The sequence below is a fragment of the Pyrus communis genome, chromosome 7, assembly GCF_963583255.1.
Source record: "Pyrus communis chromosome 7, drPyrComm1.1, whole genome shotgun sequence".
In the NCBI taxonomy this organism is placed as follows: domain Eukaryota; kingdom Viridiplantae; phylum Streptophyta; class Magnoliopsida; order Rosales; family Rosaceae; genus Pyrus; species Pyrus communis.
Genome location: NC_084809.1, coordinates 17,881,178 through 17,906,815, shown reverse-complemented (window position 1 = coordinate 17,906,815; position 25,638 = coordinate 17,881,178). Strand labels below are relative to the sequence as shown.

The 25,638-nt window shown below is 36.1% G+C and overlaps 1 protein-coding gene across 1 annotated transcript; it reads left to right on the top strand.

Annotated features, from left to right (window-relative positions):
* Positions 1 to 12,708: 12,708 nt before the first annotated feature.
* LOC137740651 (topless-related protein 4-like) lies at positions 12,709 to 23,335 on the top strand. Its single transcript, XM_068480486.1, has 26 exons — positions 12,709 to 12,823; positions 13,061 to 13,161; positions 13,427 to 13,606; positions 13,710 to 13,823; positions 14,688 to 14,846; positions 14,971 to 15,142; positions 15,244 to 15,355; positions 17,155 to 17,267; positions 17,637 to 17,805; positions 17,918 to 18,027; positions 18,159 to 18,228; positions 18,424 to 18,497; positions 18,655 to 18,750; positions 18,830 to 18,925; positions 19,397 to 19,524; positions 19,638 to 19,872; positions 19,965 to 20,129; positions 20,202 to 20,276; positions 20,509 to 20,652; positions 21,402 to 21,512; positions 21,611 to 21,790; positions 21,917 to 22,045; positions 22,119 to 22,214; positions 22,561 to 22,749; positions 22,848 to 23,014; positions 23,131 to 23,335. Exons 2-26 carry the CDS (start codon positions 13,085 to 13,087, stop codon positions 23,333 to 23,335), a joined length of 3,366 nt encoding a protein of 1,121 aa, XP_068336587.1. The 5' UTR covers positions 12,709 to 12,823; positions 13,061 to 13,084.
* The last annotated feature ends 2,303 nt before the right edge of the window (positions 23,336 to 25,638 follow it).

The window sequence follows — 25,638 nt, the reverse complement described above, 5'->3', positions numbered from 1 at the left end:
CAAGTATAGACTTGTGGTATCCACCAGTGTAAATATTTTAAATTGAAGTCGAATTCATTCAATGCATACAAACAAGTTTTGTTTTGTTACCTAATTTGTTTTTTATGATTTTTTTACGTGTGCGATCTCGGAGTGTATACAAACAAGTTTGACGGTTAGATCATTGAAAAAAGTTTCATAGAATGTGTATCGCATCAAAACAGTAGATTAAATAAACACTTAAGAGTTAATGTTATACTTTCATAGTACAATTATCTTTTTGTTTCTTTATTGCATATTTTACAAGGGTTATTATCTATTAAACCAAATGTAATAGCCCATCCCTAAAAATGATGATTTTATAATTTTAATACGTGATTTTACGAAAATAACCTTTGAGGTGAGGGTGTTTGACTTCCGTTGACCGTTCGAAGTCACAATTAATGTTTTAGATTAGATTTTGAAGCTATAGACGCATAGGTGAAATCCGTTTGCGAGTCCAAATTATAACGGTATAACTACTGACATTAGAAATTGTTTCACTAAACTTTAGATTTAAAGGAAAATTAAATCCCAACATGTGGGAAATGTAGCCAATTAGAAAATTAGGGAGGAACGAGCGGACCAATCAGATAAAAAGGGGAAATGACCAATTAGGAGAAATGGGTGGACAACCAATCAAGAGAGGGGATTTCCTTGTTCCCGTCAGCCATACCCACGTCCACGACCAAAACCGGTTTCGACCCGGTTCTAATTCCGGGTTATTTCCACCAAGTAATCCAACAAATTTCACCCATTCTCCACCTGGATATCATCCCTTGACCTCCCTTCCTCCATTTTCACCCAAGATTAGGAGGAATTTGGTGGTAAATTGTTCTAAAAACCGGCGGTGGGTGCCGTGAGACATTACTCGGGATTCACTAATTGTGAATCAATATCCTTCAATTACCACTACCAAAACACTTCCTTGGAACCTAGGAACAAAGCCAGGAGGCGTCGGAGCAAGTTTGGAGGTCGAATTGAACACGCCCAAATATAGGGTTTTCGATGGGTTTTAACAAAAGTAAAGCTCTTCCCGGCCTAATTGGCCTTGTCCACAGGTATGAACGTTACTCTATTCATTGAGATCTTCATTCCTGTAAATTTTGGTAATTTTTGGAAATAGTTGAATTTTTCGGCGAGTCGGGGCGGCCGACCGCCACCGGCGGGGGCGGCCGACCGCCACCGGCGGTGGCGGCGCGTGTGACTTCGCGTGGTTAGTGGGCTGCCAATGCTATTTTTATTAAATGTCTGGAATTCAGTTTTGATATTTGAATGACGTAGGTTGATCATTGGAACCTAAATTCTCTACAATACGTTAATAGGTATTTATGTGAATCGACGATCTGACTGTTGGATTGTCACCAAACTTTGTTACATTGTAGTACGTAATATTTGAAGAATGTAGGAGCTTACGGATTGGGAATCCGACGTACGGATCTTCCCGAATTGGATTGGTAAGTTTTTAAAATAAAATGTTGACCGCCATTTGGTTATGGCAATTGGTGGAGATTCGACCGTTGGATCCTAATGAAACATTAGGACGTGGTTCTAGGAACATAATGTGAATCTTTGAAAGTAACAGATCGGGAATCCGTGATGTTGATCTTCCAAAGTGAATTATGTAGGGATGTGTTTTATGTAAATTATGTATTCTATCGATAAGAACTTTGAGACGTGATTTGATAATTGCTCTTGGCAACATTGGTTTGTGATGTCTCGATATGCATGCTAGGGAGTTGTAGCACGGACCTCAGGTGAGTGGGTCTTTTCCTTTCTATTGTGTGTGTATATATATATATATATGATTGATAATTCCACAAACGTTTATAAATCGATTATTACTTATGATTACTATGAATGTTTTGAAGTAATTATTGTGAACTACGAATGGCTTGATCCCTGTTTAGGGTACGTAGGCAGTCTAATGAGACGTTAAATGCAGCCATATAATAAGTGACATTAAATAATCGAGGCAAAAGCTTTGTTTGGGAAAATGAGCAATGCGAAGGAATCTAGTGAAAAACATGAGATTTAACCCTATGTCTTGGTGGTTAAATGTTGGTTATAAATCAATGTATGAACAATTGAGAAATTGAAGTAAGGAAACGTAAGTAGTGATAGTTAATTAAACTAGTGTCTAGTTGAGCTTATCACCAATAATTATTCCCAAAACTAAGTAGTTTGGAAGTGGGGCGTTACAGATTATGCATTTCACGCTATGTTATATTATATACATTTGGAAACACTATGAAATGTTTGGGTTTAGATTGTATCATGGCATATTCATATGTATATTACCTGAATCTAATTATTGTGAATGCTTTGAAGTGCCAAATGACATTGCGGACGCTCAGGTGAGATTCTGGTAAGTACACTTGAAGTGAAATATTCTAACACTCAAATTAAAACCTTATGATTGTAGTTTATGAAAGTAGGGATCATTTTAGGCCGGGGATTAGAAGGGATGCTAATCTACTCTAAACTGACTTAAAAACACAAAACTACACTTAAAAACACTTAACTAGACTTATAAGACTCAAAACAAACTAAAAAGACTCAAAATAGCACAAAACAATAAAAAAGACTCAAACTAGACTCTAAAGGTGATTTAGACGAAAATTACTTTTAACTTGACTCAAAACACTTAAAAACACAACTTGGACAAATTCTAACTAATTCGACACAACAAAGTAAAGGGGGATTGGATTTTGGACGAAATTAAGGTAAAAACATACAGATTATAAAGACTCTAAACAACTTGGACGAAATTAGGGAAAATTATGGGTGATCCGCTAGCTAGAGGGTCCTTCTCCACACATGACACATATGCATATGAACCAATTTCCAGTTATTATTCCTTTAGACTATGAATGACAACGCCCTAAGTTAATTGCATCGCACAACTAACCATCAAATTTTCCTTATTTCATTGAATTAAATGGAATACGCATCATAACCAAATTATCTTTCTCAAGTTCTCTATATGAAACGCATAATAAAGATACATATCAAAAGTCATTAAGTTTTGTGAAAATCATAAGCGTTGACAAGGCATTCATCACTATGAAACGCATGAGACTCATACCAAAGATTTACTTAACACGATTGTGACTAGCAACCTCCACTACTTGTGAATATAAGTGAATAACTATTATGTGAGACCCCCTTATACTCTAGCATCAAATTCATGCATGCGAATTAAGTGTCGACCCCTAACTCACATACATAAACAAGTTTTAATAACTTAGATAAACAAATCACATTCATGCCTTAAGAAACAATAACTGGACGTAATCAATTCATATAAAACATATAATCATGGCTTCGAATTCACCTCTAACTAAAAAGAAGTTAGTTCCACATGTTCGCAAAACAAAGATAATTAAACTTAAACATTAAAAACAAAGATAGAATACACCTAGAAACACTCCAGGTGGCTCCTCCTTCCTTCCTTGTTGCCAACAATGGGGATTTGTGTGAATTTAGGCTCTTGAGGTGTGGTGTGAATTTGGGGTAGAGGGTGGTTGAAAGTATGAATGAATGAATGAGTGAATGGATGGATTGAATGGTGCCGCATAGGGTTGCATTTATAGGCTAATTTATGCACAATTTCTGAAGGAAAAGGATTGCACAATCCAATGGGAAAAGGGTTAAGTCTTTGTAGAAACCAAACGGGAAAGGGATAGGGAATTTTCGCCAGAAATTAAGGGCTTCTAGAAACTAGGTATTTTTTGGCAGAATTTAGACTTCTAGAAGGGATAAAGGGTAGATTTCTGGACCTAAAATGGATAAGGACTCATGATATAGGTGTAGAGGAAGGATTGCAACTCCTGAACCTACAAGGAATGGTCCATATGCGGCAAACAAATGGATAAGGCTTCTAGAAACTGAAATAGGTGTTTAAATGTGTAATTAATCCTCTCAAATTAGCTAGATTTAAGTCCTAACCTAATTTGGATAAGATAGGATAGCATAATGTTAGAGTTAGGAAAGGATAAGGTTGGTTAGGATAGGATAAGATAAGGTTGGATAAGGTTCCTTATTTCTTGCTATTTCCTGATCTTCTTTGCATTAGGACTTTATCCACTAGATTTGTAGCCTTTCCTAGCCCTTCTTGACTTCAATTTCGTCCATCCTCTTTGCTCCATAGTTAAGCTATCTAATCCATGCCCAAAAACTACTCCATTTAGCTTCAAAATGCCCTTTCTTGCTCCTTTTGCCATTAGGACCTAAAAACATACGAAAACAGATTAAAAAACTAAAATAAATAGTAATTAACTCACTAAATGCAAGGAAACAACATAACTAAGTAGCATAAATATGCTCCTATCAACACTTTGATGATAATGATGGTAGTGAGTATGATTGTGTTGAGATATATTAGAGCTCATAAACCTGTACCTCGGTGTTAGTGCTCCTGCCCGTGGTAAGGCCTAGCCTTCACGTGATCGTTTACCTCCCGCACCACACGCTCACCTTGAATCCAAGATAGGTGCCAGCCTATCATACGTACCACATTAGGTAGTTCTGACTCGCAGGTGACTTGCGATACTTCGCACATCCTTCATGTGATCGTAGAACTTGAGCGTATTTATTTACACCCAGCTTGTCGTACTGACCACTATAGTTGGTTCCAACTCGTGTGTAGGGATATATGATGTGCTATGGGTTCAGCCGTACAGGCCACAAGAGGTGGATCCGACTGACATATTACTGAGATATGAATAAGTCGTACATGTCACTATAGGTGACTTCGACTTATATGCTAGCCATGAATGATGAGATATGTGATGAGATATGAATAAGTCGTACAGGTCACTATAGGTGACTCCAGCTTGCTTGCTAATATGGTTTATTAGGCACATGATTATTTATATTGCTAATGAGATGCTGAGTAGTATTATACTTCTGAGTTTATTGTTAGTATACTTTTGATTTCATACTTCTACGTAGTATGATTTGTTGGAAACTATTTGAGTTTTACGACGAGGGGTTACTACCTTTGATAATGGAAATAATTTTGAAAATGTTTGTTTTGACCACTCACACTTTTTGTTTTTACACCCCTCCAGGTTCTAGTAGCATGGTTCTGTATTGACGAGGACATGTGGCACTCCCAGTTCTGGTGGCATATATTGATGGTATAATTATTATCTTTGTTCACTGTACTTGTTTATGCTCTGTATCACGTGTGAAATGGGTCCATACCCGCTCATCACGTAGTTGTGTATATAGGTACTCTTAGGTTTAAATTTATTCACACTTTACACATCATCACATTTTATGGCTTCGTCACCTTCCGGGTGTCGACCAGCACAGCTCGATTCAGAATCCTAGTGGACTTTCCGGGTCGGGCTGTGTCACCAAACAATTATTTATTTAATTTTTAAAAATGTCTTCTATTTAAATACATATTATTTATTTATTAAACCAAACAATTATTATTTTATTTTTTAAAATTATAACAAAATTTTTTTTGGGGGGGGGTGGGAATTTAAAATTTTGGGAGGGAATATTAGGGGGATTTTTGCTGCTTTTTTTTATGTCGGTTAGAACCGATAGTAATGAAAATGTTTCTGTCAATTTTATATTTTAAAAAAAAATCTGTCAGTTTTAACCGACAGTAATGAAATTTTCCAGAATAAAATCTCTTCCTTGCGCCTGTGTCTTCCTCCTTCCCTCATTTCCTTCTCCTACTCTTTTCTCCTCATTTATTGTCAGCATCTCCAGTCTCTTCTTTCATCACAACAGAGTCAAGAAAATGTTCGGTGTCGTCTTCCTGAATCGCAGTTTCCCAATGGACATCTCCTCATTCTCCCAAATCGACACCTTCCACTGGATTCTCTCACTCTCTCTGAGAATTGATGACAATTTTTTGTAACATTAAATTCCTTATAACTGATATATTTCTTACTTTTTATTGGACAAGAAAACGTTCATCTTAGGTGCAGTGTTTTCATCAAGCAGTAGCCTTTCGAGTATGTCTCCTGCAAAGGAGAAACAAAATGAGGGTAACAAGGAACCACTTAGAGCTGTGGTACAGGGGCATTTTGGAGCTCTTGTATCACAACTATTACAAGGTGAGGGTGTCCAAGGCGGAGCCAATCAGTTTAACAAGAAACCAGTGAAAACCCCGATGTTTTTCGAAGGGTGTCCAAGGCGTCTTTGCTGCACAGTAATGTTTTCCATATACATTTCTTTTATAGTTCGAGTTTCTGCTGTTTGTTTAATTGTGCTTATTGTAATTTATTCATAATCTACATTATGATAAAGCATAAAAGGTTTTTAGAGCCTGGTGGGGTGATCTCTTATATTGTCAGTTTTTGTTGTAGGTTCTGCTGAAGGGTGCTTGTGTTGAAGAACTAAAGAAGATCAAGCATGTTGTCTAGTATGCAGTGTTTGCAGCTTACCATTTATCCCTTGAAACTTTCTTCCTTGCTGATGAGGGTGCTACTCTGCCCAAGACAACTCTGAGACACATCAGTATATTTTTTTATTTATTATTAATATATATTCTGTCGGTTATAACTGACAGAACTTGTGTCGACTTTAGTATTTTCTGTCGGTTTTATCCGACAAAGAATACTCTAATTTATTCTTTATTAATATATTCTCTGTCGGTTATATTCGACACAATTTCTGTCGGTTTTAGAGTATTTTCTGTCAGAAAATTCATTTCCTGACGCATGTAATTTTGTTGCTTATTATATTCGCACCACCCATTTTCTGTCGGATTTTGCTTAATTTCCGACAGTATTATACGTTTCTTGTCAGTTTTTAAACCGACACTAATGGGTACTTTTGTAGTAGTGGTAAAAAGGTGGGGTGTCTTCAACAAATAAAAGGGCTAAAATTGGAATTTTAGAAAATAATTTTGAACTTGGGGTGTATTCATAAGATCATGGGGTGTTAATATAAGCATCCATTTTTTTTTTTACCAAACGATATTTATATACTAAGGAGTTGGGGGAGTGGGCCAAGCCTCACAATAGGCCATCAATAATAATGTGAGTTTAAATTCATCTTTGGCGAAAATCGGACTTAAGACCTCTCACTTACAAGTGGAGATAAATATTACTAGACTGTAGTACTAAGTGGCCACATTCATGTCTTTTAGACTTTCTTTCTACAATTTAAGTGCCATATATATTGGAAGTAGCCATTCTCATAATGAAAAATTACCAAATTTTCCATTATATTTAATATACCTATCAGTTTTTGGATGACATGTCAAACAAGATTCATAGATGGATCTTTCATTGATCAGAAGGTGTTGTTTCTTTCCACCCCATTTAGAAGCACTTCATAGCCTTTCTTAAGAGATAGAGCAATCGTCACTCGACAGCTCGGACCTTAGCGTACGATCTGGGCTGTTTCCCTCTCGACTTTGGATCTTAGCACCCCAAAAGTCTGTCTGTACAAACGATCTAGGCCTGTATTCGGAGTTTCCCTGGGGTTTCGTTGGATTCAATTTCAATAAAAGTTCTTTCAAACTACACATGGGATGTGATATATTCTCTTACTTGCACCAATGCTTGCAAACGAATTTACTATCGTACCATCATTGAAATTTCTATCATACCAACCATTGAAATTTAGCACTATTTTTCTTTGAATTTTTATCATAAACGATCATTGAGATTGATCAAACTCATCATTTTGGTCCCTCACTTTCAAAATCAATCAATGTCGTCCTTGACATTCACTACCGTACATCAATTTGGTCATTCCGTTAAGATTTCGCCAACTATTCTGTTAGTTTGTATGTGGGACCCACAAATTCAATGAAATTGTGACATCTGGATTACACAAAATAAGAGTTTTTATCGCAAATGGTTCATGACATTGATCAAACTCCTCATTTTGGTCCCTGGGTTTCAAAAATCAATAAATTTGGTCCTAACTTTCACTACTGCACATCAATTTAGTCATTCCTCTAAAATTTCATCTATATTTTTCGTTTGTGTGCTGATGTGGTCCCACTAATCCAATCATATGGCTCTACTTGGATTAACTATAAGAAATTATTTTTTTAAAGTGAACCAACAAACGAGTATTCTCCACTGACATTTCTTGCATCCCAATTGAAAAAAAAAAAAAAAAAAAACCTCAATCTAAATTCGATAAAATCGAATCCGAATCCAATTCAAATTTGATAGGATTATAACCAATTGAGGTGCGAGTTCAGGAGGCCAAGTACTTTAGTAGTGTCATGTTGCCTTCGTTTTCTTTTTGAGATACCATGATGAAGACGATGACGACTTTTTTTTTGTTTCTTTTAGTTTTGGTTTAGTTTCTTACTTTACTTTTAGTTTTAAATCTTAAAAAAATAGTTTCTTATAGTTAATCTATGTGGTGCCATATTATTGGATTAGTGGGACAAAAAATATTGACGAAACTTCAACGGACGGATTAAATTGACATGTGGTATTGAAAATAAAGGACCAAATTTATTGATTTTTGAAACTCGGGGATAAAAATGAGCAGTTGGATCAATGTTAGGGACCATTTGCGATAAAAATCCGTATTTTGTGTAATCCACGTGTCGCCATTTCATAGGATTTGTAGGTTCCACATACAAACTAATAGAATAGGTAACGAAATCTTAACAAAATGACCAAATTGATGTGTGGCAGTGAATGTCAGGGACAACATTGATTGATTTTGAAAGTGAGGGACCAAAATGATGAGTTTGATCAATCTTAGGGACCATTTGTGATAAAAACCCTTTTCCTTTTATATTGGCCAATGATTTAGCGTTTTTAATGTGTATTTTAGATACGTGCACTTGAATTCATTCATATTTATTAGTAGAAGAAAATGTACATCTATTTGTTTGGATGCCTTCCTATATGTTCTTGGTACGTGTTTGGTGCTTTGGATTAACCATATATTTCTTCTTGGTAAGTATTTGACACATCACTTTATACTTCTTCCTAGTACATATTTAATATGTTACTTTATATTTCTTCTTGGTACGTATTTCGTACGTTCTTATTTTTTTTGTATGTAATTGGTATGCTTAAATTTTTTTTCAAGAAAAAAAATTCAAGAACAAATTGAAAAATATCTTGAAGAACAAAATTTTGTATACTTTGATAACTCATATATTTCATACATTTATACCATCCATTCCTAGTCTCTTTGTGATATTTTTGAGTTAAACTGGTTGCGTTTTACTCTATTTTGTGTTAATGTGCAGTTAATTGTATTTTAGAGCCATTTAAGCATAAATAAGGCAAAATGGTGCTGAAAGTGGAGAATTGAATAAGGATTCTGATGTAAAGAGAGATTCAAAGTGTACAATTGAATATGGTGATGAATATGGCTCTTTATAAGACTAATAACAACAAAAAACGTTTGAAATAAATGCTCCATTACTGGGATGTCTTGGCATTCTATAGCAGCCTCCTTAACCTTAAAACTGAGAGTTTCAGTCACTTTTACACAAGCTTCCCTTTGGGGACACCCATAGCTTTCTCTCTTCTCTTTCTTTGGCCTTTCTTCCAGAAACAAAATCCTTTCTCCATTCACCATCTGCAACCACCATAGTAATCACGTAGCTGAGCTATTCTTGGAAAAGTTCAACATCATAATTGCTTCAATGGGGTTTCTTCTATGAACTTTAATTTCAGTCATGTTGTTCTTGGTATTTATATATTATGTAATCATGTTGTGTAATTAAGTTCATAGTTGGGGATTTCGATGTAGCATTGCAAAACTACTCTATGTTATTAAGTTAAAGTATTCAAATTACCAATCTTTGTTCTTGTTTCATTCACTGATTTTATAGTATAATTTGTTTGTTAATATTAATGTTTGATCACCTACGCATCATGCTTAATCTTGGTGGACATGTGAAAGAATGAAGAAACTGCTATGCATACATCCTGCCATGTGATTTCTTTGGTTCTTTGAAGTTTTCTTGTTCTTAATGAATTCTTAATTGGTAATCTAAGTTGAACATCACAACTAGGTTGCAGATTAGGTGTACTTGATCACAACTACATATCAAATGAATGACCATAAATAAGTAAAACGAACCCTAGTTGCAGATTGGAGAGTTGAATGCGTTTTGACTTAAATTTCACGGAGTTGGCTTGTAATGGTGAAATCGATATCCCTAGTTCTGTTCGCATCGTTTCTGAATCAATCTATCATTCATCTTTATCTTGTCTTGCATTTTAAATTACTTTAACTTCCAAAACAAAAATCTAAATTCAGTTTTCATTTTCATTGTTAGTGAGGGTTCACATAAAGCTAGTAATTTGTAGAGTTCTAATCAGTCCCTGTGGTTCAACACCCTTACTTGTGCCATTATACTATCCTTATATTTGCACTTGAAAAGAACACAACATACTCAACTCATGAAATTAATATAGATCTAAGAACAAACCCTGATATATTGATTTTCAGCTGCGAACATTCATTCACCAAAATTTAAGTGTCTACAAAAGACCCCCACTTTAAGGCATTGCGTATACATGTGCTTGTCATGTGTAAAAAGTGTGTTTTGAAGTCCCTCGGCATAGTGAATGTACTTTGACCACTATGCTTTGAAGTCCCTTTGCATAGGACTTGATTCGAGGGTGATGAATACTTGATCTTGAGTTAGGCTGGAAGTTTTCTTAAGGTCCATCGAGGTTTAATCCTGAACGAAACAAGACTACGAGTTGCTTCACATGGTGGTTAAGCTTCGGCTTTGGTGGTTGATGAATCGACACGTTTTTCTTGTACATGTTGATTCTTCACGAGCTTGATGAAGAACACAATTGTTTGGTGTTTGCTTTGCCAAAGAGCTTTCTGGTTTTCTCCAAAGTTTTAGACTACTTCCCTTCTCTGAACTCGATTTTGATTTAAGAGTGGTGAACACTATCTTGAACCGGGCTTGTGTGTGGATGGATCGGCATGAGTGTGAGCCTGAAACCTAGTTCGTGAATTTGTGATTTGAGGTATCGTTTGGTACGTGGGACGGGATGGAACGGAGTGGGACAAGGGTTCCGTCCCACGTTTGGTGCACCTAAAATGGGTGGAATGAGCTGTTCCATGGGACGAGTTTTGGATGAATTTTCGTTCCGCCTCACCCCCTGGAACGACTCGTTCCACATCTGTGGAACACAAAATTATAACCTCTCTGTCTCCTTCATCTTCCTCCTTGTTTCCATCCGAGGGCATCTTTGCTCCTGCTCCGTTCCGTTCCGTCCTGTCTTGTCCTATTCTGTTCCGTCCCATCCCGTCTGCATACCAAACGATACCTGAAGTCACCCTCAAAGTAAGAGATTTTATGCTTACTTAGGGTACCACCATTAATGTGAAATGAATGGAGGGGCATACTAGGGTCAATTGAGATGGATAATTGCGGCGGTTGGCCACCACCTAATCTCTTTCTTGATTTTCCTCCCATCCATGGCTTAATCCCGATGGCTGACCACCGTCTAGCCGATTTTAGAACACTAGCTTGTATTGGTAGGTGGTGGCAATCACTTTGTTCTCCAAGGGATAAAATTTGTGTAAGAGGATAATAATGTCATTTAAAAAAAAACTAATGAGGACATTACAGGAAATGATGATATTCTTTAAAGGCTCAACTCTGCATTTTATCAAATCAGCTTTAAAAGTAACCGGTAAAAGCCGTTGTCTAGATGTCATTGCTTTTTAAATAAGTAGGATATTTTATTTTTACCAAACATTTTTTTATTGCTAACATTAAAATGAAACAACTTTTGATGAAAAAAAAGTAATACCAAACGGGACCTAAAATTGGCAAATTAAAAAAATTTAGGCATGAAATTCGGAATTTTTGAAATGTCTATATGCATCTGAATCCATTTTTTTTTTTCAAAAGTTTTCGTTGAAATAAAGAATGACGTTATTAAAATTTTCATTGCAACTTGCATTCTTAGTCAACGGTCAATAAAGTTGGTCAGAATGCAAATGTGACACGAATGGATATATTTAGCAAAAGAATATAAGTATACCAAGTTTTTAGACTAAATTTAAAATCATGTGATGTGATATTAATAGGAAATAAACACGTTAATCAGGATTTAAGTAATAATCTAATCATCAACAATCACGTCATCTAGTTTACAAAATATAATTTAAATAGATGGTCTCTTTAGCATTAGCCTTGACAAAATAAACATGATAAAACATTTGCTACCTGCAAGGGCATTACATTGAAAGTAAAAAAATGATAAGAGAGAGAATAATTAAAGCCCGCAAAATCCGATGTAACTAAAACACTAAAAAACAGATTTATGTGATGCTTAGTGTCGTGATTAGCATTGAAAACTACTTAACACACAGTTGTATGAATAAAAAAGCTAACAAATAATCTGAAAATTTGGTAAATTAATGATTTTGAAATGCCACATAAGGGCAGACACCAGCGATATTGAAAGAGAGGAAATGTGGCCTGACCCGCTTCTTACACGGGAGTAGGATTTTCTCATCTCTTACTCTCATTTCCTTTGCTCCTCTGTTTTCACACTTCTTTTTATTTATTTTTTATTTTTATCATTTTGTCGTTGTAAAAGAAATCAACATAAGACATTGTTTAATTGCAATCGTTCCAGTTGGATGGGAGAAAGGAGAAGACAGATTACGAGAGGATTCTTACATGACCTTTTTCGGTATAAAATGCAATAGAGGACAAAAACGCAAAAGGCCACACACTGACACACGCACACCTATAAAAATCCTAAACCCCAACCCTCCATAAACCTTGCTTTTTTCTCTCTTCTCCTTTTCCACCTCCCCTTCTCTCACTAGGATTGATCTGCAACTCTTCCGGAAGAAGGTACGTACGCACAGCCACTCACTAATGTATGTATATATGTGTGTGTATACATTTGAGTGCGTGTTTGGATTTGTGTGTCTCTCTGTTAACTTATATGTGTGTTAGTGATTCTTGAAACGGTGCTCGGTGGAACTGAGAATTATTTGAGGAATTGAATTGGGGACTATAATTTCTTGGGGAGAATTAGAATTTAGAACCCTAATTTTGGTAGTGTTGTTTTGTTTTGGTGGTAATTAGTTGATTGGGGAGGGGACGACAACCATGGCGGCAAGGAGAGAGCTCGTTTATCTAATTCTTCAGTATTTGGAGGAAGACAAATACATGGAGACTGTTCACAGGTCAGTGATCTTCTTCTTTAGCTTCTTCGTTTTCAATTTTTGTACATAGGAATGTTTATTTGTTCGTTGGTGGTCGGGTTTTTGCTTTGCTTGGTTGCCAAGAAAATTGATAAAATTTAAGGGGGATTAGAAAAGAAGGTTTTTGAACCTTTTCTTTTTGTTACAAAAACCTTTTCTTTTTGTTACTTTGGAAAATCAGAGAAAATACAACTTGAATTGTTTGGTTTGTACTGAATGAGGTGCTTTTGGTTGTGTGTGAATGAAGGTTGGAGAAAGAGTCCGGGTTTTTCTTCAATATGAAGTATCTTGAGGAAATTGTGACAAATGGTGATTGGGAGGAGGTGGAGAACTACTTGTCAGGATTTACTAAGGTTGAGGACAATAGACACTCATTGAAGATTTTCTTTGAGATTCGGAAACAAAGATACCTTGAGGCACTTGACAGGTAAGCTCTTTTTTTTTTTTTTTTTTTTTTTTTTCTCTTCCTCTTTGGATGCAGTACTTGTATAGACTGAAGCGTCTTAGTAATAACGTTGTCTTTAATGCAGTCATGATAATGATAAAGCTGTTGAGATTCTTCAGAAGGATTTGAAAGCATTCTCGTCTGTCAATCCAGAGATTTTCAAGGAAATAACGATGCTTCTAACATTGGAGAATTTCAGGTGATTTGAGTATTTTTTTTTGTGTGATTAATTTGGTGTTTGGCATCCAATTAATGTTCATTGTTAAATACATGCTCTTGTAAAACAAGTCACGAACATGAAAATGTTGCTATTGTTAGATTCATGATTGATTTGGTTTGTGGCGCCAATGTGGCAATTGCTTGTTACTGAATATGAGCCATGGGCAATCAAGGAGTGTTGAAAGTTAATTTCATACTTTGGAGTACAATGCGACGGGTTTACACATTCATAATATGTTTGTTGGATTGTTATAGATGGATTAATTTTGTAACAATTTTCTTCGTATTTTTTACAAAGTGGGGCTATTGTGTAGTGTTTGCCTTTGCAAAAAAAATGAGGTCCTGACGGGAAGTATCTTTCGTACTCTTAAATTTCATCATTTGCAAATTGTAATCTGTTTCCTTAAAAATATGACATTCACTCCTATTTGTACCTTGAATTTTTTCATTCACAGCATGCGCACTCCTATTATCAGGAAATAATTGTAGTTGAATCATTGAAATTGACTGTTAAAGATAATTGAGAATCAGTGATTTCAGTTACAGATTGCCAAATCTAGGTTACTGACCTGAGACAGTTGGCAATAAGGTTCTGAAGTTGTGAATGTAGTAGTTTAAGTTGTCTGTTTATCTCAATATGCTGTATGTGCCAAATTTAAATTGCTAGACACCATAGAGCAACAAGTGTATAGAACAATGAAGAAAACAACCAGTGCCGTGGACCACTTTGAAGTATGCTTGCTCTAAAAGTTCTCTTTTGTGTTTGTTTGCCTAGTTGTTTGTCCAATGGGTATTTTATATATTTTCTTGTTTTTCACAGTAGCCTCCTTTTTTTTAAACGCAGGGAGAATGACCAACTATCAAGCTATGGTGATGCTAAGACTGGCAGGGCTATAATGCTTGCAGAACTGAAAAAGGTAATTGAGGCAAATCCAATTTTCCATGATAAGCTTGAATTCCCCAACTTTAAGAAGTCAAGGCTGAGGACATTGATCAATCAGAGGTAATTTGAACCATATTTATCTATCTTTGCTATTTCTTTAATTAATGCATGGAATGTGATTTCTTTTTCTTCTGTTTTTTTGTTTTTTTTGTTTTTATATTGTTTTTTGTTATGCTTGTCGCAGTTTAAACTGGCAGCACCATCTTTGCAATAATCCTAGGCAAAACCCTGACATAAAAACTCTATTTTGGGACCATAGTTGTGGACCAGGTGCTTGTGCTACTTCCCCTGTAATTAACCCTTTAATGGGATCCATTCCAAAAGTAGGTGGCTTTCTACCAATAGGTGCTCATGGTGTAAGTTTGTAAACATATTATATCTTTGGTTTTGGAAGTAGGTTTTGTAGGAATTCTTACTTGTATGTTTATCTAACATACTGTGATTTCGGCCTTTTCAGCCTGCAGCACCTCCTTTGGCATCTCTGCCTGGCTGGATGGCTAACCCATCCTTGGCTCCATACCAAACAGTTTCTTCTGGGCCAATCAGTTTAACAGTTCCCAATAATACATGTATGATTGCATTTGATTTTCTTATTTCCGTATAATATTCTATGTTTGTGGCTTAATTACTGATATTGCTGTATCACGAGGAGACATTACAAATTATGGATGTAATATGATTAATTAAAAGAACCAGTTTTGCAGTGGTATATAAGATAAAATGGAATAAAAACATTTACAAACTACAGTTTACATCTACACAAGCAATATAGTACTTGACATTGAAGATAATTAAGAATTTTTTTGAATACTTATTGAAGGAATGATTGGTATGAATTACAGACAATTCGATATTTACATTGTATTTTTGTTAGAACAAGGCAACAAGTAGGCATGACTTTGCAAATGTCAAACATATACAGTTTTCTCTTAATTTAGTAAATCGAAACCGTAATGATTTGGCAACACTAGATGGAGTTTACTTAATATGGCCTCACTAGAAATTCAAGCTCTTCTTGATGATAAAACAAACACCATTAATAGTGACTCTGTGGGATCCAATGTTTTAAAAGGCAAAGCCAAGGCATTTCGTGGACAGCCTTGCCTAGGTGATAGCCTCACGGTGCCTAAAATTATTATAATACTTAATATTATATATAATAATACTTTGTAAAATAATCAAGCAAGCATGCCAAGCAATCAAATATTTGAACTATTATTATTTCTGAAATTCAAATCATAAAGTCATAATAACCTAATAGAAACTAAGTCAGAAACACAAAATTAGCATGAATTTTATAAAAACCCTGCCCAAAACAAGGTTGTATTGGGTTTGGGCTGTTTTTTATCAAAACAATTCAAATGCCCAGGTTGCCTAGGCGCCTGAGGCGATAGCCTAGGCATTTAGGCTAGTCTCTAGTCCACTCCCATTGGGCAGAGACATTTTTTCATAACCCCACCCCATAAACCGCCTATGCGAGTCTTAAAACTAGTTTTTTAAAACACTTGGGATCTGAATTAAATTGTTTTGATTCTGTCTGTTAAATGCTTACAGTACCCGTTTGTAAAAGTATTAGAAGTCATGGGGGAACACATGAAGGACTCAAAACTCTATATGGCATTGTGTTGGTCTTGGTTGTAGTGTTGCTGAACTAACAACCAGCGCATGAGGATGAGTGAAAACCGTAGGAAGTAAGATTGACGCAGAGAGGTTTTCCAACAAACAATCTTCTAAGTGGAATTCATGGGTTAAGAGTGAAACTGATTGGTGGCCCATATTTGGCTTAGTTTTGTTGCTGACATTTAGTAACCTTGAATTTTACTTGGGATTTGTTGATTATTTCGGTGTTGAGATAGTTGTACAGCCTATTACTGCCATTCATATGGCTTTTTCTGTTGGTTGAATTTCTTTAAGAGGAAGAAGAGGAATAGGAAGACCAATTTTGTATGGGTGGAGAATCTGGAGATAATTAAGAAAGATATGATAGTGACTTGTATAAAAATATGCCCATGATAAGTCGGAATATGGAGGATCGTGATTGATGCAGTCACCCCAAATGGTTGGAAAAGGCCTTGTTCTTGGTAGTTGAAATTCTTTAAGAGGATTATATGATGTTCATTATGCGTGTTTGCCTGACTTATATTTTAGCCTGTAAGAAGTTTTTTTTACATGTTAAGACTTGTTACTGAATACTAAATAGTGCTTGCATGAATTACACTCATGAGATATATGCCAATCATTCTTGTTTTGTCTTGTTTCCGAATCGGAACTTACATCACATCGTTTGGTTTTGTTTATTTAAATTCATCCAAATTTCACTTTTCCAACTAAGTTTTACTATTCTTTTTGCATTTATTTGATATGGTAGCATCTTTGCTAAAGCGCCCAAGGACTTCTCCTAATAACCCGGCAATGGACCATCAAACTGCAGATTCTGGACATGTGTCCAAGAGATCAAGAGCGTTGGGAACATCAGATGAGGTATTTTATCAGCATGTTTATGTGCTTATAATTCTTATACTTTACACAAAATTTCGGTTAGTCTATAGCACATTATGATTAATTTGGTAGTCTCTTTTAATTTTTTTGTTTTTTTATTCTTTTGCGAGAATATTGTTGTCTTACTGTTTGATTTGTTTTTTCTTTCTTTCCACACTTATTCTTACTGAAATAAGATTCTGGAACTAGCTTAACTGTGACCGTGCCTTTTCTCTGTGCAGTATAGTTGGTGATACTTAAAATTGTTGCTATGTCCTTTGCGCCTTAACTGTTTTACTATATTTTTGTTACACCTTTTTGAACTAAATAATCTGGCTTTCTCCAAACCTGACCTCCCTTTTGCCTTTGCAGGTCAATAATAGGCCTCTTAACATCTTTCCACACACATATCCTGGCCACATCCATGCCCACACCCCTCACTCTTCTGAGGACTTGCCAAAGACTGTTGTTGTCAATTTGACTCTAGGTTCAGCTGCCAAGAGCTTGGAATTTCATCCCCTGCAACACACTCTGCTTCTTGGTTTGCTCTTGCTGCTTAATGAATTTATTCTCTTTGCTCTTATCCTTTTCAGTCAATGTCTAATTGTTGTATGGTTTCGTATTTAAATTTTATTATCTGTTCTACCTTTCAGTTGGAACAAATATTGGTGACATAACGATTTGGGAAGTAGGCAGAAGGGAGAGGCTTGTTTCTCGGAATTTCAAAATTTGGGATCTTTCTGTGTGTTCAATGGCTTTACAGGTGTAATTCGCTTGTTTTTTTTTTTTTTTTTTTTGTTCTTTTCCCACTCTTTATTGGTACAAAACTTCTTAATGGTTCTAAGGTCCAACCATAAGACTAATATGATGCTGGTTTTCATGTCTTTGTGATAGGCGTCTTTGGCAAATGAATACACTGCATCAGTAAATCGTGTGATTTGGAGTCCTGATGGTTCCCACGTTGGCATGTCTTCTCATTACCATTTTATTTTTCATATTGACAGAATACTTGTGTATATTTTCTATTCATGAGAAAATAACTTTCTGTTTTTGGTCATGGGTAAAATTTTTCTTAATGAATTAGTCGAAAATGGTTGAAGTTCACTGATCAGGTTAATACAAGTAGTTTTTGTTTCTTATTCCCCAACTTCTGTTTCAGGTATTGCACATTCGAAGCATGTAGTGCACATTTATTCCTATCATGGTGGTGATGATTTACGGAACCACCTAGAGGTTGTAATTCTCTATTTTTCTTTTTAGTTTGTAGTGACTCATCAATTCCAAATTGATGGCTGTTGGTTTCTTGGCATTGTACGGCTATCAGTTTTTTGTTAAGACTGTAATTACTTATGTGCTCATTTGATTTTCCTTTTAATTGCAATTCTTCCAGATTGATGCTCATGCTGGTAATGTTAGTGATCTTGCTTTCACTCACCTAAACAAACAATTATGCATCATAAGTTGCGGAGAGGACAAGACTACTAAGGTTTGGTTTATATTGCTTTTTCCTTCACTGCTATTGGTAAGGCTAGGGCCTGCAGTCATCAAGGTTCCTTTCTATGCAGGTCTGGGATGCTGTCTCTGGCAATAAACTATATAACTTTGAAGGTCATGAAGCACCAGTTTATTCTGTGTGTGCACACATAAAGGACAACGTTCAGGTGCTTATTATTAGTTATGAGCACTGCTTTTACTCGTGGAAGTTATTGCTTTTAATTTGCTTTATTTTACCTTTATAATTAGAAGTATCAAAAACTTAGTTTTATTGAGCAAGTCTTGTTTTTAAGGTAAATGGTACTTATTTGGTTAACCTTACTGTTACTCAAGGTTGGAGGGAAACTTGTATGTGTAGGGAAATTTTTAAAGCTAGTAAATCATTTTTGTGGTTTCTATAAACTGTCTGTTCTCATATCTTTGTTCCATACCAAAAAAAGATCTTTTAATGAACATATAGCTTCTTGATGCTTATTACATTCATTACTGTACCATTATAGTGTCTTTTTCATACTGTTGTTGACAGTTCGGAAACTGTTATTTACCCTAACATAACTGTTGTTATCTTTTTATTTTAGTAAATACTCAGTGAATGTTATTTTATTTTTTATTTTTTTTATTTTTTTTTTCTGCATCAGTTCATCTTCGCAACAGCCATTGATGGGAAAATTAAGGCATGGCTGTATGATAACGTTGGTTCTAGAGTTGATTACCATGCTCCAGGCCATTCTTGCACAAGAATGGTGTATAGTACTGATGGTACAAGGTAATTTATCATCTTTGTTTTTTTCATCAAGTGTTTGAATTCTCTTATCTTTTAAATTCTTCAACTTGGGTACTTTATTTCTTAATTATTCCCATTATTTATTTTTATCATAGGCTCTTCTCGTGTGGGACTAATAAGGAAGGGGAATCATACATTGTGGAATGGAATGAAAATGAGGGGACTGTAAAGCGAACATATAATGGGCTTGGGAAGCAAGCTCATGGCGTTGTGCAGTTTGACACGACGAAGAACCGATTCTTGGCTGCTGGTGATGAGTCCCAAATCAAATATTGGGACATGGACAATGTGAACCTTTTGAATGCCACTGATGCGGAGGGTGGATTACTGGTAATGGCCACATAGGCTATCTTCATGTGTTGCTGTCATATTTCAAGGTTATTGTTAATGTTGAAACAACACTTACCTTTAACATCTGTTAGGCTTCTCCTTGTCTACGATTTAACAAGGAAGGAACTATGCTAGCTGTTTCAACAAGTGAGAATGGTGTTAAAGTACTTGCAAATGCCGACGGCATTCGAATTTTACGTGCAATTGAGAATTGTGCAGTTGATGCCTCCCGGATGGCTTCAGGAACTGCAACGGAGGTATGCTGTTCTATCAGATTTATTAAGTGACAAAAAATGTGACACCCTTAAAATGAATAGCCTATGCTGCAGGGACCCATAATTGGAACATCTGGTGGTTCCAGTTCTGCTCATGGAACAAACAACGCGGTTGCAGTTAGAAGTCTGGTAAAGTTTGATTGCTCTTTCATGTGTGAAACTGAGATATAAGTTGTTAAGATAGAACAATTTGTCCTTTTGAAAAGCTGCATTCTTTTAGTTATTCAAAGAGCACTGTTGTTAGTTGTTACAGGACATTCTTCACATATCTTAATGTTTTGAGCATTTTTTAGATTCTAATATAGGCTAAACTGTAATCCTTTTTGGAAGTTTGCAAATATTGACTTCTTAACATTTTTAGAACGGAGATGGCCGGAGTTTTGCAAACATCAAAGTAAGGGTTGCTGAGGAGCTAGAGAAACCAAAAACTTGGAAGCTAACTGAAGTTAATGAACCGTCTCTTCTTCGCTTCATATGGCTGCCTGATAGCCTGTTGGTAAATAGAGTGAGTATCATTTGATAACCAAGCTTTCATGATGGTCTCAATTCCTTTAAAGTATGGTAGGTCGGTAATTGTCTGATGGGTATGCAAGTTTAAGTGCATTGGTAAGACTAACTTTTGGCTGTAGAATACTCATCTGTGTGGCTAAGGTATGCAAGTTTAAGTGCGGTAAGAGTAACTTTTGGTTGTAGAATACTCATCCGTGTGGCTATTCTAAACATGGAATCACAAGTTGTGGTTTCCTGTAGGGCTGCCACCTGGTTGTTTAGTACTTACTGTCATAGAATTTGTAAAGCATGCCCTATAAGTTTTATTAATTCGCTTCTTTTTGAATGTTCTGCATGATACAGCATGTTCTTTTTTATTTTATTTTGTGCAAAACATACAAATTCGAGTTTAAATTTAATTAGATTTGAAAATTTTTGAACCATAGCCCTTAAAGAAAATTAGCAGCTTGCGATTTTCGGGTCATGGTAACTCTGTAATGATTAAATGGTGTTATATTGGATTGATGTGTATCTATTTTACCCTTTTGATTATCATGATCTAAATTCTATTTGTGTTGTAGTACTTAAAAATCATCTCTAGACGGGTTTCAACATCAGCCTAGGCACTAAGGCTTCTTTGTGTTTTGAGAATGTCATTATTGCAAAACATGTATATTGTACATTAAGACTGGCGAGATGGAATAATGTGGTACTTGTTTTATGTTTTTGTAACCCATCTTTAAATGGTTTTGTTCTCCATTTCAGATTGTTCGGTTAGTATATGCAAATTCAGGAGCATCTATGTTGGCATTGACGAATACTGGGGTACATAAACTTTGGAAATGGCAGAAGGATGAGAAGAATGTTTCGGGCAAAGTACGGTTTGTTTTTAAGGCAGCATTTCAATCAGTCGCTTTGTCCTTTGAACATTTCTCTATAATCTTTTCTGGTATAAAATGCTTTTGTTTTTGTAGGCAACTACCACTGTGCCACCACTGTTATGGCAACCTGCCAGTGGTATAGTGATGACCAATCAAGTACCCGAGACAACTCTTGAAGATCCTATCCATTGCCTTGCTATTTCAAAGAATGATTCTTATGCACTATCGGCATCTGGAGGGAAGGTTTCGCTTTATAATATGATGAACTGTAAGGTAACGGTGTATTTGGATTGTTAATTAGGTGCAATTAGTTGGAATGCATATTGTAATCATTCGCCTGATCATTTTGCATCATGTTTTCAATTTATTAACTCCCATGTTTTCATCCTAAAATTGCAGACGATGATTACCTTTATTGCCTCACCACCTGCAGCAACATTTCTTGCCTTCCATCCGCAGGACAACAACATTATTGCAGTGGGCATGGATGATTCTACAATTCAAATCTACAATGTCCGAATTGACGAGGTACTGAGGGTGAACCGAGACTTGTTAGTACATTCAGTGTTAAGATAGTAATTTTGTTTCTATTGTTGCACAGGTCAAGAACAAGCTCAAAGGTCATCAAAGGAGAGTTACTGGCCTAGCATTTTCCAATGTTCTAAATATTCTTGTATCAGCAGGAGCTGATTCTCAGGTATGCTTATACCACTACGATAGGAGGAACGTGCCTTACCTCTGCGTGCGCGTGTGTAGGCAATAAAATATATAACTTTAAGGGGTGTGATATCCACACACCCCTTTTTACTTCTCATACACCCTTCTAATTTTGTGCCATCGGATTGGATGAATTGAAGAAGATCAAAGGACAGAATTTAACAAGAGGTGTGTGAGAAGTAAAAAGGGGTGTGTGGATAGCACATCCCAACTTTAATATGGCAGGTTGTGCTGGAAAGTGTCATTTTCATTTTTTTTCTTTGGTTGCGTACAGTTCAACTTGTTGGGGTGGAGTCACATGAACTATTTTATTTTTCCTACTTCAGCTGTGTGCATGGAGCATTGACGGATGGAGAAACCAGGCTGCTAAGTTCTTGCAGATTCCAACTGGTCGCGTGCCTACACCTAATGCTCAGACCCGTGTTCAGTTTCACCAAGATCAGATACATGTGTTAGCTGCTCATGAAACTCAAATAGCCATATATGAAGCACCGAAGTTGGAGTGCCTTAAACAGGTCTCTTGGGCTTTCTTTTCTGTATTAATTAGCTGGAGCTTGGTTTGTAGCAGTTGTTTATGAAGTGACTAATTTGTTCATTTTTTTGGCTGCGACAGTGGGTGCCACGAGAATCGATTGGTCCTCTCACAGATGCTACCTATTCATGTGATAGCCAGTCAATTTATGCAAGCTTTGAGGATGGAAGTGTATGCATTCTAACTGCCTCTACACTCCGAATCAGATGTCGGATAAGCACTCCTGCATATGTGATGTCTAGTCCCAGGCATGTAATATGGTTACCAGTGGTTTTATACGCACAAATACACTCGCTCGCTCGAATACACACACACATACGATTTGCTTGACCATCATATTACTAATTATTCTGTTGTCTGACAGCACGAAGGTCTACCCAGCTGTGATTGCTGCTCATCCATCCGACCCTAATCAATTCGCACTTGGACTCACCAATGGGGGAGTTGTGGTGATGGAGCCACCGGAATCAGAGGGGATGTGGGGTACCATGCCTCCAGTTGAGAATGCAGGCCCTAATGCCAGCTCCGCGGTGGTTCGGATCAACAGCCAGGGTGATAGTGACTCATAGGTTTTCGCAGCGGGTAGGGTTTAGGCTTGGCGGACGGGTATTAGCTAACGCTGATTATTATTTTGGGGAATTCCCTTCATACACATAGAAAAGAGAAGGTAAACATAGAAGAGAGAGGGTTCGTTAGGGCTGACTTTGACGCCTTGCTACACAAGTAATGAATATGGGTATGACAAGGCTTTGACGTTTGTACAGGTTTTCTTTCCTCTTTTCTTTTTAATTTGTGCATTTCAATATTGTTTTTATCCGTATTTATTAGAATAGGTAACTCAATTTTATTAACAAAATGGGAGCAATAGTGAAGAATTTATGTTCCTCCTACAATTAATTAACGAGCGACTTGAATTTTGAACGGAGGGCTAAAAGCTCTAGGTCATAAGCAATTAATCATATGTCGTTATCTTTCTTTTTATTTTTTATTTTTTAAATTGTGGGACCTACAATTGAAACATCATCATTTAATGGTCATATTAACAAATTGACTAGCGGAAGTATGACATTGTAACGAATTCGTAAGTTGGTGTATGACATTGCCTCAAAATTAAGGTGGTAAGTTGTTGAAGGTTGAGGGGTTTAGTACATAAGTTCCTTTTTCTCCTCCTGCTGCATGTTGTTATTGAGCAACTTTTAATCTATGAATGGAAGTTGTATGACAATTGTGAAGTTTATTTCGCCTCAATGTTATCCTTGCGCGTATTGAAAACATTTTATGGCAAAATCAAATTACCAACACTTTCTTTATTCTATAACAAATATTTGATCACAACATGCAAGTTATCTTGATACAAATATTTGATCACAACCGTATATTATCATGATACAAATGTTTGATCACAACCGTATGTCCTCAACTCATCCACAACAGTAGTAGGTCTAGTTTTCGACTGAATCGGGTCGAAAATATCATGTTTTTAATTTTGATTTAAAAAGTTTTGATTAATTTTTATTTCGGAATTTCAAAACTATTGGAAGCTTCATCTATTCTATCCCAAGCTCGAAAGTATCTCATTTATGAAGCGGGATCTTCATTTTAGCTGAAAAATGGGAAAGGCACGGTGAGAGCCGTCTGATCTCTTTTAATGAGATCGTGTGGCTGGGCTTTAACCTTTCGATCTCTTCCTCGCCTTATCATTATAGGCCATTCGAAGAACGGGTTAAACGATTTGATTTTTATTTTTTTCCTTATAATTTTCTGGAAAAATGGGTTCAAAGAATTGGGGTTGTTGGTTTTTCCAGTTCGACATTTTCTGGAGAACGGATTTAGGTGTCCTCCTGCTTGATTCAAATTGCACAACACCTTTTCCTGATGTTTTCAAATTCCCATTTTGGAGAATGGGTTCAATTATTTGGGATCTTTTTTCCCAATTTCTGGGCGCGCCTCCTCAAGGACTGAAATATAGGTACCCAAAAGTAAAGAAAAAAAAACCCAGAAAACGAAACTGTGAACCCATTCTAATCAGAATCAAATGAGTTTTCACCTTTGAGTTTGTAAAATAGAAAAGAAAGAAAAACCAAATAGTTGAACCCTTCAAATCGGAACACAATTGGTACTACCTCTACAATTTGAAAAGTAAAATTCGAATCCCTGAACCCAGTCTACAGAGTACCCCAAATCTGTTGCTTTCATGTTGGGAAAGTGGCTAAAAACAAGACACAAAACATGCCTAAATTCTTCCATGGACGAATCAAGACATAAATCCACATCAAATAAATGGCATGACTTTGGAACTTTATAAATACAAGATCTCAAGGGAAGCATAAGGGTGGACAATTTCTATATTTAAGATCGAAATTCTCACATTGAGAAGAACCTCTGCCAAATCTTTGAAGACTAGCAAAGCTCTTTTCGAAGAACGCACAACTAAAGCCGAAACTTTCTTTCGACCAAAGCCGAAGCGCTCCCTTGAAGAATTAACAAGCACTCGTGCCAATTCCTTCAAGACTTTGTTGCAAGCTCAAAACTTGTAACGACGTTTGTTTCAAGATCAAGTTGCCAAAACCCTTGAATCAATGAAATCCTACATCAACACTACCTTTGCTGCAGCTTTGAGGTGAAGATCATCCAAGCGTTGTTTCAAGCTCGAAACTTGAAGCAATCGTTTGTCCAATAGCAAATCATCACAACCCTTGGATCAACAACCTACGCATCTACATCAAATTTGACGACTGAATCAGAGAAAAGTTGTAAACAGAGATTGTAACCCTACAAATTCATCAATACAAATCTACTTTGTACACGTGCTCTCGTTTCATTCATTACAGAATTTTTGTGTTTACATCATCAATTTGCTTATTTTTTTTAT